Source organism: Staurois parvus, unplaced genomic scaffold (genome assembly GCF_062004578.1).
Source record: "Staurois parvus isolate SC_StPar_1 unplaced genomic scaffold, SC_StPar_1.0 ptg001979l, whole genome shotgun sequence".
Taxonomy (NCBI): domain Eukaryota; kingdom Metazoa; phylum Chordata; class Amphibia; order Anura; family Ranidae; genus Staurois; species Staurois parvus.
The window spans coordinates 147,846-162,822 of NW_028319775.1; the positions used below are offsets into that span (position 1 = coordinate 147,846).

General features: G+C 39.7%; 1 protein-coding gene across 2 annotated transcripts in view; it reads right to left on the bottom strand.

The window, feature by feature from the left end:
- Positions 1-642: 642 nt before the first annotated feature.
- LOC149433097 (ubiquitin carboxyl-terminal hydrolase 21-like) overlaps positions 643-14,977 on the bottom strand; it is a 32,334-nt gene continuing 17,999 nt past the window's right edge. For both annotated transcript variants that reach the window (XM_089664665.1, XM_089664664.1), the window contains exons 8-13: positions 11,378-11,481; positions 7,211-7,297; positions 6,705-6,783; positions 4,693-4,800; positions 949-1,063; positions 643-866 (exon numbers count right to left, since the gene is read on the bottom strand). In XM_089664665.1, coding sequence (XP_089520791.1) covers positions 779-866; positions 949-1,063; positions 4,693-4,800; positions 6,705-6,783; positions 7,211-7,297; positions 11,378-11,481 — 581 coding nt within the window. In that variant the 3' untranslated portion in view covers positions 643-778. The remainder of the gene's footprint in view (positions 867-948; positions 1,064-4,692; positions 4,801-6,704; positions 6,784-7,210; positions 7,298-11,377; positions 11,482-14,977) is intronic.

The window sequence follows — 14,977 nt, forward strand, 5'->3', positions numbered from 1 at the left end:
ATCAGGCCAGAACAATGGACTCCGGTGACTTGCATCGACCATGTGCGTGGTGGACCGATCAGGCCAGAACAATGGACTCCGGTGACATGAATCACCCATGTGCGTGGTGGACCGATCAGGCCAGAACAATGGACTCCGGTGACCAGAATCGCCCATGTGCGTGGTGAACCGATCAAGCCAGAACAATGGACTCCGGTGACATGAATCGCCCATGTGCGTGGTGGACCGATCAGGCCAGAACAATGGACTCCGTTGACATGAATCGCCCATGTGCGTGGCGGACCGATCAGGCCAGAACAATGGACTCCGTTGACATGAATCGCCCATGTGCGTGGTGGACCGATCAGGCCAGAACAATGGACTCCGGTGACATGAATCACCCATGTGCGTGGTGGACCAATCAGGCCAGAACAATGGACTCCGGTGACATGAATCGCCCATGTGCGTGGTGGACCGATCAGGCCAGAACAATGGACTCCGGTGACTTGCATCGACCATGTGCGTGGTGGACCGATCAGGCCAGAACAATGGACTCCGGTGACCTGAATCGCCCATGTGCGTGGTGGACCGATCAGGCCAGAACAATGGACTCCGGTGACCAGAACCGACCATGTGCGTCTCTTTTAAATAAAACAAAAACCATCAAGTCTTTGGTCCAATCGGAAGTTGTGAAACCAACTCGCTGGGACCGTTTTATTGCTAGAGTCCTCTGCTAGTGCAATGCTGACCCCTCCCGGGAATCGGGTGACACCCCGGGGGTGTGTGGTGTCCCCGCCGGTCACTTCTTCAGACAGGAGTCTTCCAGTTCGTAAAACAGGACGTAGGCCTCGCTGGACTGCACCGTGCTTTCGCTGATGGGTGTCACCCTGTGGACAGGAAGGGGGACAGGTGTCACTAGAGGACTCCCAGAACCCTCTGGGGCAGGCAGAGACGGGAGGCGGGGCTCACCTGGAGTCGTTGTAGGCGTACCAGCCGGACGTGTCCTTGCAGTAGGCGGTGTAGTGGCCGTAGTGGACGCTGCCCGAGTGGTTGCAGAGGGCGTACAGGTTGTACACGGGGCTCCCTGAAATCGCAAAGCACGCCCGTTACCCGCGGGAAGGTACAAGGACAGCAATTCTGTGTGACGCCACGTGTGCAGCGCCGGGAATGAGACTTCTAGAAGCAGATTCATAACCTGCTTCCGAAGCGACTATCTTTGGGGAGATTTCCCTTCACTTCCTCTACTGGAGACACAACAGGAAGTAAGAAGATATCTTGAAAGTAAGAGGAACCCCCTCGTAGACCAGAAGGTCTCCCTGTTGGAAGATTTCCCCTCACTTCCTGTTCTGGTGACTATTTCTCTCCACTTCCTGTGTGCTGCTGGAGACAGGAAGTGAGCAAAACTTTCCCAAGGGGTTTGGAGGATGTAGGGATAGTAGAAACGCTTTCACTGTCCCATTGGGGAGATTTCCCTTCACTTCCTCTACTGGAGACACAACAGGAAGTGAGAACATCTCTTGAAAGTAAGGGAAACCCCCCTCTTAGACCAGAAGGTGTCCCTGTTGGAAGATTTCCCCTCACTTCCTGTTCTGGTGACAACCATATGATCTGGGATTTTCTATCAATTTCTGGAAGGGGACAAAGGTCACTTAGACATATAGAGAGGGCATCACATTGGGGATCCACCCTCTCTGTCTTGGTGGCCATTTCCCTCCACTTCCTATGTGCTGCCGGAGACAGGAAGTGAGCAAAATTCCTCCAAAGACATTGGATGGAGTAGGGATGGTAGAAACGCATTTGCTGTCCCATTGGGGAGATTTCCCTTCATTTCCTCTACTGGAGACACAACAGGAAGTGAGAGGATATCTTGACAGTAAGGGAAACCCTCTTGTAGACCAGGTGTCCCTGTTGAAAGATTTCCCCTCACTTCCTGTTCTGGTGACCATTTCTCTCCACTTCCTGTGTGCTGCTGGAGACAGGAAGTGAGCAAACTTTCTCCAAGGGGTTTGGATGATGTAGGGATAGTAGAACCGCTTTCACCGTCCCATTGGGGAGATTTCCTTTCACTTCCTGTACTGGGAGACGCAACAGGAAGTGAGATCTCTTGAAAGTAAAGGAAACCCCCTTGTAGACCAGAAGGTGTCGCTGTTGAAAGATTTCCCCTTCACTTCCTCTACTGGAGACACAACAGGAAGTGAGAAGATATCTTGAAAGTAAGGGAAACCCCCTCTTAGACCAGAAGGTGTCCCTGTTGGAAGATTTCCCTTCACTTCCTGTTCTGGTGACCATTTCTCTCCACTTCCTGTGTGCTGCTGGAGACAGGAAGTGAGCAAAACTTTCCCAAGGGGTTTGGAGGATGTAGGGATGGTAGAAACGCTTTCACTGTCCCATTGGGGAGATTTCCCTTCACTTCCTCTACTGGAGACACAACAGGAAGTGAGAAGATCTCTTGAAAGTAAGGGAAACCCAATCAGAGACAAACAGGTGTCCCTGTTGGAAGATTTCCCCTCACTTCCTGTTCTAGTGACCATTTCTCTCCACTTCCTGTGTGCTGCTGGAGACAGGAAGTGAGCAAAACTTTCCCAAGGGGTTTGGAGGATGTAGGGATGGTAGAAACGCTTTCACTGTCCCATTGGGGAGATTTCCCTTCACTTCCTCTACTGGAGACACAACAGGAAGTGAGAACATCTCTTGAAAGTAAGGGAAACCCCCCTCTTAGACCAGAAGGTGTCCCTGTTGGAAGATTTCCCCTCACTTCCTGTTCTGGTGACAACCATATGATCTGGGATTGTCTATCAATTTCTGGAAGGGGACAAAGGTCACTTAGACATGTAGAGAGGGCATCACATTGGGGATCCACCCTCTCTGTCTTGGTGGCCATTTCCCTCCACTTCCTATGTGCTGCCGGAGACAGGAAGTGAGCAAAATTCCTCCAAAGACATTGGATGGAGTAGGGATGGTAGAAACGCATTTGCTGCCCCATTGGGGGAGATTTTCCTTCATTTCCTGTCCTGGGGACACAACAGGAACTGAAAAGGCCCATCGTTTGGGAAATTTCCCCTCACTTCCTGTCCTGGAAACACAACAGGAACCAAAAAGGCTCATCGTTGGGGAGATTTCCCCTCACTTCCTGTCCCTGGGACACAAGAGGAACTGAAAAGGCTCATCGCTGGGGAGATTTCCCCTCACTACCTGTCCTGGAGACACAAAGGAACTGAAATGGCTCATCGTTGGGGAGATTTCCCCTCACTTCCTGTCCTGGGGACATAACAAAAACTGGAAAGGCTCATCGTTGGCGAGATTACCCCTCACTTCCTGTCCTGGGGACACAACAGGAAGACAGAGGATCTCTCCAAAGTAAGGAAAAAAAACCCTGAGACTGGAAGGTGACCCTGTTAGAAAATTTCCCCTTACCCCCCTGTTCTGGTGACAACCATAAGATGGTTCCTGGGGATACAATAGGAACTGAAAATGCTCATAGCTGGGGAGATTTCCCCTCACTTCCTGTCCTTGGGACACAACAGGAACTGAAAAGGCTCATCGCTGGGGAGACTTCCCCTCACTTCCTGTCCTGTGGACACAACAGGAACTGAAAAGGCTCATCGCTGGGGAGACTTCCCCTCATTTCCTGTCCTGGGAGCACAACAGGAACTGAAAAGGCTCATCATTGGGGAGATTTCCCCTCACTTCCTAACCTTGGGACACAACAGGAACTGAAAAGGCTCATCATTGGGGAGATTTCCCCTCACTTCCTGTCCTGGGGACACAACAGGAACTGAAATTGCTCATCGCCGGTGAGATTTCCCCTCACTTCCTGTCCTGGCGACACAACAGGAACTGAAAAGGCTCATCGCTGGGGAGATTTCCCCTCACTTCCTGTCCAATGGACACAACAGGAACTGAAAAGGCTCATCATTGGGGAGATTTCCCCTCACTTCCTATCCTGGGGACACAACAGAAACTAAAAAGGCTCATCCTTGGGGAGATTTCCCCTCACTTCCTGTCCTGTGGACACAATAGGAAATGAAAAGGCTCATCGCTGGGGAGATTTCCCCTCAATTCCTGTCCTGGCGACACAACAGGAACTGAAAATGCTCATCGCTGGGGAGATATACCCTCACTTCCTGTCCTGTGGACACAACAGGAACTGAAAAGGCTCGTCACTGGGGAAACTTCCCCTCACTTCCTGTCCTGGGAACACAACAGGAACTGAAAAGGCTCTTCGCTAGGGAGATTTCCCCTCACTTCCTGTCTTAGGGACCCAACAGAAGCTAAAAAGGCTCATCCTTGGGGATATTTCCCCTCACTTCCTGTCCTTGGGACACAACAGGAAGTCAGAAGATCTCTCCAAAGTAAGGGAAAAAAACTGAGACCGGAAGGTGACCCTGTTAGAAAATTTCCCCTTATCCCCTGTTCTGGTGACAACCATAATATGACCATTTCCCTTCACTTCCTGTTTGGTGCCCGAGACAGGAAGTGAGCAAAATTTCTCCAACGATAATAAATCCCTTTCAAGTCTCATTTCCAGCTGGATAAAGATCGCTATAAAACCAAATCCCAAAAAGCCTTCCCCACCCCCCACTCTGTCCAATGGATGGAGTTTCTTCTCTTGCTCCGGCATTAGATGGTAAGCTCCTCTGGCGAGGATGAAGGGCGGAGCGGACACCACCGGTGACACCACAGAACGCGCCCCCCCGCATCCTCCGTACTCACCGGCCTTCTCGCTGGCGAACTCCTTCAGGTTGAGTCGGTGAACGGGGAACTCCACGGACGCCGCGCACTTCTTGATTGAAAACCGCGTGGTGGAGAACCGGTTGAGGTCTGGTGGGCGGGGCATTAAGGAAAATCTCCAACCGTGTGCGGTCTGTGCGGCTGACAAGGCGGTGCCGGGGGAGTGCCGCACTCCACCGCCGAAAATATCAATACCGGCCCACGCCCCCTAGGAACCTTCCAGAGCTGCCGCCTGCAAACCATTCTGAAGGCACAATCCACACGAAGGACGCAACCACACCCCTGCGGAGCATTTGGTAATTTATTATTATTTTATTATATTGTTTTAAATTATCGATTATGTTTGTTTTTATTTAATTTTATTTAAATGATCAATTATTACTTTTATTTTATATGATCGTTTACTAATATTTTATTATATTATTTTAAATTATTGATTATTATTTTTATTTATGATAATTTATTATTTTAAATTATCGATTATTTTTTTTTAGATATTTTATATTTATTTTTTTAGATATTTTATTGTTTTAATTACATTATTTTAAATGATCAGTTATTACTTTTATTTGATATTATCGTTTATTTTTTTTTTATTATATTATTTTAAATTATCGATTACTATTTTTATTATATATTTTGTTTTTATTAAATTATTTTAAATGATCAATTATTACTTTTATTTTATATGAACCTTTAATAATTTATTATATTATTTTAAATTATCGATTATTATTTTTATTATATATTTGATTGTTCTTATTTAATTATTTAAAATGATCAATTATTACTTTTATATTATCATTTATTATTATTTTATTTAAAATTATCGATTATTATTTTTATTACATATTTTATTGTTTTTATTACATTATTTTAAATGATCAATTATTACCTTTATTTGATATGAATGTTTATTATTTTAAATTATCGATTATTTTTATTATACATTTTATTGTTTTTATTAAATTATTTTAAATGATCAATTTTTACTTTTATTTTATACAATCCTTTATTATTATTTTATTATATTATTTTAAATTATCGATTATTATATATGTTATTGTTTTTATTAAATTATTTTAAATGATCAATTATTACTTTTATTTCATATGATCGTTTATTATTATTTTATATTATTTTAAATTATCGATTATTTTATTATATGTTTTATTGTTTTTATTAAATAATTTTAAATTATCAATTATTACTGTTATTTGATATTATCGTTTATTATTTTAAATGATCGATTATTATTTTTATTCTATATTTTATTGTTTTATTAAATTATTTTAAATTATCAATTACTTTTATTTGATATTATCGTTTATTATTATTTTATTAGATTATTATAAAATATTGATTATTTTTATTATATATTTGATTGTTTTTATGAAATTATTTTAAATGATCAGTTATTACTTTTATTTTATATGATCGTTTATTATTTTATTATATTATTATATTATTTTAAATGATCAATTATTATTTTTATTTTATATGATCGTTTATTATTATTTTATTATATTATTTTAAATGATCGATTATTATTTTTTTTTTTTATTAAATTATTTTAAATGATCAATTATTACTTTTATTTTATATGATAATTTATTATTTTACTATATTATTTTAAATTATCGATTATTATTTTTATTATATATTTGATTGTTTTTATTAAATTATTTTAAATGATCGATTACTTTTATTTGATATTATCATTTATTATTATTTGATTATTATTTTTATTATATATTTTATTGTTTTTATTAAATTATTTGAAATGATTATTTATTACTTTTATTTTATATGATAATTTATTATTATTTGATTATATTATTTTAAATGATTGATTATTATTTTTATTATATATTTTATTGTTTTTATTAAATTATTTGAAATGATCAATTATTACTTTTATTTCATATGATCGTTTATTATTATTTTAATTATATATTTTATTATACCTCGGGGTCGGCGACATAAAAGGATACGTAGGACGAGGATTCGGGGGAAGCGCTGGATGGTCAGCTTCTTTGTGCTTTTGGTCCTCTGCCGGCAGCGGTCGCAGATCTGTGTGAAAATGAGCGTCACAATTAGTCGCCATCGGCGGTGAAAACGCCCCCCTACGTCACAACTCCGGGTCCTGATTGAGGGGGTCTGCGCCCGGAGTTCTGACTTAAGTCTTAGGCCCCTCCCCCTCTGGTGGTTTTGAATGAAGTCAGAAATGAGTTGGACCCTTTTTTTTTTTTTGCTTAGAGAAATTTCCCTTCACTTCCTGTCCCAGAGACACAACAGGAAGTGAGTAGAAATCCTCCAAAGTAAGGGAAATCCTTCTACCCAGAACAAGTGTCCCCATTGGACGATTTCCTGTTCTGGTGAAAACTGTAAAACTTTGGATTTCCCTTCACTTCCTGTCTTGGTGACACAACATGTAAGGGGGAAATCTGGACTACGATAAAATGGCGGAGTCATGGCAATGGAGCGGATAGGCACTCACGGGCGCGTTCTCTGAGTTTAGCTCCTCCTCTTTGGCGAAAAGGCTGAAACAGTCATACAGGGAGACCTTCCCGCCACTGAAACCTTTCTATGGAGAGAGAGAAACAAAGACAGGAAGAGGAGGAGTCACACAGAGACAGGAGGAGGAGTCACACAGACATTCATACAGAATATCAGCAATAATGTATTATTCATATTCTATTATAATAATGTTTATTATTATTATTATTATTATTATTATTATTATTATTATTATTATTATTAATAATAATAAACTAAATATAGGAGAATAATTATTATGTAACAGAATACTAATACTATATTATTATTATTAGTACGCAGAATACAATAAATAACAATGAATAATTAATAATATAAAATGATACAAATATTGTATAATACCAATACTGCTAAGAATATTATTATTAACATGAATAATAAAAATGCAAAAATATATAATAAATGTACGGCTACTAATAATAAAAATAAATAATAATAAAGCAAAAAATATATAATAAACATACTACTACTATTACTAATAATAATAATATAAAAAAAAATATAATAAATATACGGCTACTAATGATAAAAATAAATAAAAATAAATAATAATAAAGCAAAAAATATATAATAAACATACTACTACTAATAATAATAATATAAAAAAATATAATAAATATACGGCTACTAATAATAAAAATAAATAAAAATAAATAATAATAAAGCAAAAAATATATAATAAACATACTACTACTAATAATAATAATATAAAAAAATATAATAAATATACGGCTACTAATAATAAAAATAAATAAAAATAAAGCAAAAAATATATAATAAACATACTACTACTATTACTAATAATAATAATATAAAAAAATATATAATAAATATACGGCTACTAATAATAAAAATAAATAAAAATAAATAATAATAAAGCAAAAAATATATAATAAACATACTACTACTAATAATAATAATATAAAAAAATATAATAAATATATGGCTACTAATAAAAAAAATAAATACAAATAAAATATTAATAAAGCAAAAAATCTATAATAAACATAATACTACTACTAATAATAATAAAAATATAAAACATATATAATAAATACACTGCTACTAATAATAAAAATAACTAAAAATAAAATAATAATAAAGCAAAAAGTATATAATAAACATACTACTACTACTACTACTACTACTAATAAAAATATAAAAAAATATAACAAATATACGGCTACTAATAATAAAAAATAAATAAAAATAAAATAATAATAAAGAAAAAATATATAATAAACATAATACTACTACTACTACTAATAATAAAAACATAAAACATATATAATAAATATACGGCTACTAATAATAAAAATAAATAAAAACAAAATAATAATAAAGCAAAAAATATATAATAAACATACTACTACTACTACTAATAATAAAAATATAAAAAATATAATAAATATACAGCTACTAATAATAAAAAATAAATAAAAATAAAATAATAATAAAGCAAAAAATATATAATAAACATACTACTACTACTACTAATAATAATAATATAAAACATATATAATAAATGCTACTAATAATAAAGAATAAATAAAAAAATAATATTAATAAAGCAAAAAATATATAATAAACATACTACTACTACTAATAATAATAATAATAAAAATATAAAGCATATATAATAAATATACTGCTACTAATAATAAAAATAAATAAGTAAAAAAAAAAATAATAATAATAATAATGCAAAAAATGTATAATAAACATAATACTATTACTACTACTACTACTACTAATAATAATTTAAAAAAAAAAAAATTAATAATAATGCAAAAAATGTATAATAAACATAATACTATTACTACTACTAATAATAATAAAAAATAATAATGCAAAAATGTATAATAAACATACTACTACTAATAATAATATTAATAATAATACAATAAATATATAATAAATATAATACTTCAGCTAATAATAAAAAAGTACAAAAAATCGATAAAATACTGTTATTAATAAAAATACAAAAAAAATACACACACACACATATATATATATATATATATATATATATATATATATATATATATATATATGTATTGTTTTTGTATTTTTATTAATAACAGTAATATTTTATATATTTGTGTTTTTACTGTTAGTATTATATATATATTCATATTTTTTGGTATTTTTATTGATAGCAGTAGTGTTATATTTACTATATATTTTTTGTACTTTTATTAGTAGTAATAGTATCATATTTTTATATATATATATATATATATATATACATACATATATGTGTGTGTGTGTGTATATATATATATATATATATTTATATATATATATATATATATAAAAAATTTTATTACTAGTAGCAGTAGGATATGTATTATATTTGTTTGTATTTTTATAATTATTAGTAGTAGTATTATGTTACATATATTTGTATTTTTATTAGTAGCAATATATGTGTGTGTGTATACAGATATACATATATACACACACAAAAACCGGCCGTCTTTTTTAAAAAAAAACCAGAAAAATCGGTCGTTCGATCAGCCAACGGTACCACCATTGGTAATATTAAAAAACGCGGCTGATTTTCGTCCCGTCTACAGCCGACAAATATAATAGCGGAGTGTCCCTGCTGAGAGCTCCGCTATTATATTTGACATGAAAAAGTCTTGCGGTTGCAACAATGTATCTATTTGTATCCATTTCGGATACAGATGTTTTTATTCGGATACAAACAGATACATTGTTGCAACCGCAAGACTTTTTCATGTCAAATATAATAGTGGACTGGAATTCTTTTTTCTTCTTTTCCTTTTCTTTTCCTTCTTCTTCTTCATCTTCTTTTTCTTCTTCTTCTTCTTCTCTTTCTTCCTCTTCTTCATCTTCTTTTTCTTCTTCTTCTCTTTCTTCTTCTTCTTCATCTTCTTTTTCTTCTTCATCATCTTTTTCTGCTTCTTCTTTTTCCTCTTCTTCATCTTCTTCTTTTTCTTCTTCTTCATCTTCTTCTTTTTCTTCTTCTTCTTCATCTTCTTTTTCTTCTTCTTCATCTTTTTCTGCTTCTTCATCTTCTTCTTTTTCTTCTTCTTCATCTTTTTCTTCTTCTTCTTCATCTTCTTTTTCTTCTTCTTCATCTTTTTCTGCTTCTTCTTTTTCTTCTTCTTCATCTTCTTCTTTTTCTTCTTCTTCATCTTCTTTTCTTCTTTACCTTCTTCTTGCAGGTCACGGCTCATGCGCATTTTTTTTTAACCGGTAAAAAGATCGGCCGATTTGTCCATCATTGCCGCGAAAATTGGCCGATTTTTTTCCAACATCACCGACAAAAAAAAAGTGTCAAAATCACAAAAAACGGCCGACCGATTAACCCACTAACGATCCGAAAATCGGCCGATTTTTTTTCGGCTGAAGAATCGGCCACTTTTCGACCCATCTATGGCCTGCATTATCCTGACTTCCTCCCGTCTCCTGACGATTCCGAGAAACGCGCGAAGTTTGTGAATGACCCCGCCCCCAGACCCTATGAGTATGATTTCCTGTGTAGCTGGGAGCGCCGCACCCCTCGGATCAGTCCGCCATAATATACGCTGGGCAGGAACGCGCTTCACCACCATTCTTAGATCGTTCTAATCTGACGCCACCAATAAAATGAAGTGTATTATAATTGGCAGTTTGGGCGCCCGAAACGTCAGTTGGATTTATTATTTTTTTTATTGGTTTGATTCATAATATATAATAATAATCATTTTGGTAAATAAACCTCCATAATGTATAATTATTATAATGTTGTCAAAAAATATATTTTTATGACATAATAAAATGGTGACCGCAGCGGAGAGGAATGGAAGACAAAACCAGAAACGTGTCTGATGACAGGCCCACTTCACATTCAAATGAAACTTTATTTAAAAATTACACAAAGGAAGAACAAAATTCTTCCTTTGTCTACTTTTTAAATAAAGTTTCATTTGACCTTGACTGTGAAGTGGACCTGTCATCAGACATACGTTCCCGGTTCTGTGCAGCATGCTCGGTGACTCTTCCAGGTGTTTATTGTTTCTGAGAATCTGCAGCATCACCGGAATGAGTGACCCAGCGTGCTGGGAAGTTTCTGTGCCGCGGGGCTCCTGCATACCTTCGGGATGGGGAGGGAGAGATCGCAGAACACCTCGAAGGTCGGCGACCGGTAGCCACACGATTGGCACTTAAGGCAACTCTTTAACTGGCCAACGAACAGATCTGCGGAGGAGGAGAAGGAAAAGGTTAGGATGTGAAAACCAATCAGAACAAAGGTGCTCATGGCCTGATATCCCAGAATTCCACGGGGCAGCACTGAGCCCATTCTTGTCTATGGTCCTCCCCCTTCCAGTCCGGACACTTCCCCCCCTTCCAGTCCGGACACTTTCCCCCCTTCCAGTCCGGACACTTTCCCCCCTTCCAGTCGGGACACTTTCCCCCCCTTCCAGTCCGGACACTTTCCCCCCTTCCAGTCCGGACACTTTCCCCCCTTCCAGTCGGGACACTTCCCCCCCCCTTCCAGTCCGGACACTTTCCCCCCCTTCCAGTCCGGACACTTTCCCCCCCCCTTCCAGTCCGGACACTTTCCCCCCTTCCAGTCCGGACACTTTCAGCCCCTTCCAGTCCGGACACTTCCCCCCCTTCCAGTCCGGACACTTTCCCCCCTTCCAGTCCGGATACTTTCCCCCCCTTCCAGTCCGGACACTTTCCCCCCCTTCCAGTCCGGACACTTTCCCCCCCCTTCCAGTCCGGACACTTTCCCCCCTTCCAGTCCGGACACTTTCCTCCCCTTCCAGTCCGGACACTTTCCCCCCCTTCCAGTCCGGACACTTTCCCCCCTTCCAGTCCGGACACTTTCCCCCCCCTTCCAGTCCGGACACTTTCAGCCCCTTCCAGTCCGGACACTTCCCCCCCTTCCAGTCCGGACACTTTCAGCCCCTTCCAGTCCGGACACTTCCCCCCCTTCCAGTCCGGACACTTTCAGCCCCTTCCAGTCCGGACACTTCCCCCCCTTACAGTCCGGACACTTTCCCCCCTTACAGTCCGGATACTTTCCCCCCCTTCCAGTCCGGACACTTTCCCCCCCTTCCAGTCCGGACACTTTCCCCCCCCTTCCAGTCCGGACACTTTCCCCCCTTCCAGTCCGGACACTTTCCCCCCCTTCCAGTCTGGACACTTTCCTCCCCTTCCAGTCCGGACACTTTCCCCCCCTTCCAGTCCGGACACTTTCCCCCCCTTCCATTCCGGACACTTTTTGATCATTTTTTGAGACAGATAAAGCTTTATTTTGGTGGTATTTATTCACCGCTGGGATTTTTATTTTTTTGCTATATAAATGAAAAAGTCCAAACATTTTGAAAAAAAAAAAAAAAACACATATCCCCCCAATCCCCCTCCTAACACATATCCCCCCAATCCCCCCTCCTAACACATATCCCCCCAATACCCCCTCCTAACACAGATCCCCCCTCCTAACACATATCCCCCCAATCCTCCCTCCTAACACATATACTGGCTCCTCCCACCAGCCATGATCTGCCTGCATTACATAGAGAAGCACAGAGACCCTGTAATGATGCCACTGGCTCCAAGGTAAAGTATGTGATGAAAATGGAAAGGCTTTATTTAATAAATGTCATTAGTATGGAGAGGGGGAGGGGGATGGAGAGGGGGAGAGGGATGGAGAGGGGGAGAGGGATGGAGAGGGGGAGGGGGATGGAGAGGGGGAGAGGGATGGAGAGGGGGAGGGGGAGGGAGAGGGGGAGGGGGATGGAGAGGTGGAGGGGGAGGGAGAGGGGGAGGGGGAAGGGAGGGGGAGGGAGAGGGGGAGGGGGAAGGGAGGGGGAGGGAGAAGGGGGGAGGGGTCAGGGAAGGCACACATAAGCTGATTAAACTTAAGTTTTAAGATTGATTATAAATCTCCCGTGTAGCTCCAATGACAGTCTATGTCATAATACATCGCTTAGGAATTATACTGCCGATAATACACGCCTGTACATAGACACACGTCTGCCGATAATACACGCCTGTACATAGACACACTCCTGCCGATAATACACGCCTGTACATAGTCACACGCCTGCCGATAATACACGCCTGTACATAGTCACACGCCTGCCGATAATACACGCCTGTACATAGTCGCACGTCTGCCGATAATACACGCCTGTACATAGTCACACGCCTGCCGATAATACACGCCTGTACATAGTCACACGTCTGCCGATAATACACGCCTGTACATAGTCACACGCCTGCCGATAATACACGCCTGTACATAGTCACACGTCTGCCGATAATACACGCCTGTACATAGTCACACGTCTGCCGATAATACACGCCTGTACATAGTCACACGTCTGCCGATAATACACGCCTGTACATAGTCACACGCCTGCCGATAATACACGCCTGTACATAGTCACACGTCTGCCGATAATACACGCCTGTACATAGTCACACGTCTGCCGATAATACACTCCTGTACATAGTCACACGTCTGCCGATAAAACACGCCTGTACATAGTCACACGCCTGCCGATAATACACGCCTGTACATAGTCACACGCCTGCCGATAATACACGCCTGTACATAGTCACACGTCTGCCGATAATACACGCCTGTACATAGTCACACGTCTGCCGATAATACACGCCTGTACATAGTCACACGTCTGCCGATAAAGCACGCCTGTACATAGTCACACATCTGCCGATAATACACGCCTGTACATAGTCACACGCCTGTCGATAAAGCACGCCTGTACATAGTCACACTCCTGCCGATAATACACGCCTGTACATAGTCACACGTCTGCCGATAATACACGCCTGTACATAGTCACACGTCTGCCGATAATACACGCCTGTACATAGTCACACGTCTGCCGATAATACATGCCTGTACATAGTCACACGTCTGCCGATAATACACGTCTGTACATAGTCACACGTCTGCCGATAATACACGCCTGTACATAGTCACACGTCTGCCGATAATACACGCCTGTACATAGTCACACGCCTGCCGATGATACACGCCTGTACATAGTCACACGTCTGCCGATAATACACGCCTGTACATAGTCACACGCCTGCCGATAATACACGCCTGTACATAGTCACACGTCTGCCGATAATACACGCCTGTACATAGTCGCACGCCTGCCGATAATACACGCCTGTACATAGTCGCACGTCTGCCGATAATACACGCCTGTACATAGTCGCACGTCTGCCGATAATACACGCCTGTACATAGTCACACGTCTGCTGATAATAAACACGCCTGTACATAGTCACACGTCTGCCGATAATAAACACGCCTGTACATAGTCGCACGCCTGCCGATAATACACGCCTGTACATAGTCGCACGTCTGCCGATAATACACGCCTGTACATAGTCACACGCCTGCCGATAATACACGCCTGTACATAGTCACACACCTGCCGATAATACACGCCTGTACATAGTCACACGTCTGCCGATAATACACGCCTGTACATAGTCGCACGTCTGCCGATAATACACGCCTGTACATAGTCGCACGTCTGCCGATAATACACGCCTGTACATAGTCACACGCCTGCCGATAATACACGCCTGTACATAGTCACACACCTGCCGATAATACACGCCTGTACATAGTCACACGTCTGCCGATAATACACGCCTGTACATAGTCACACGTCTGCCGATAAAGCACGCCTGTACA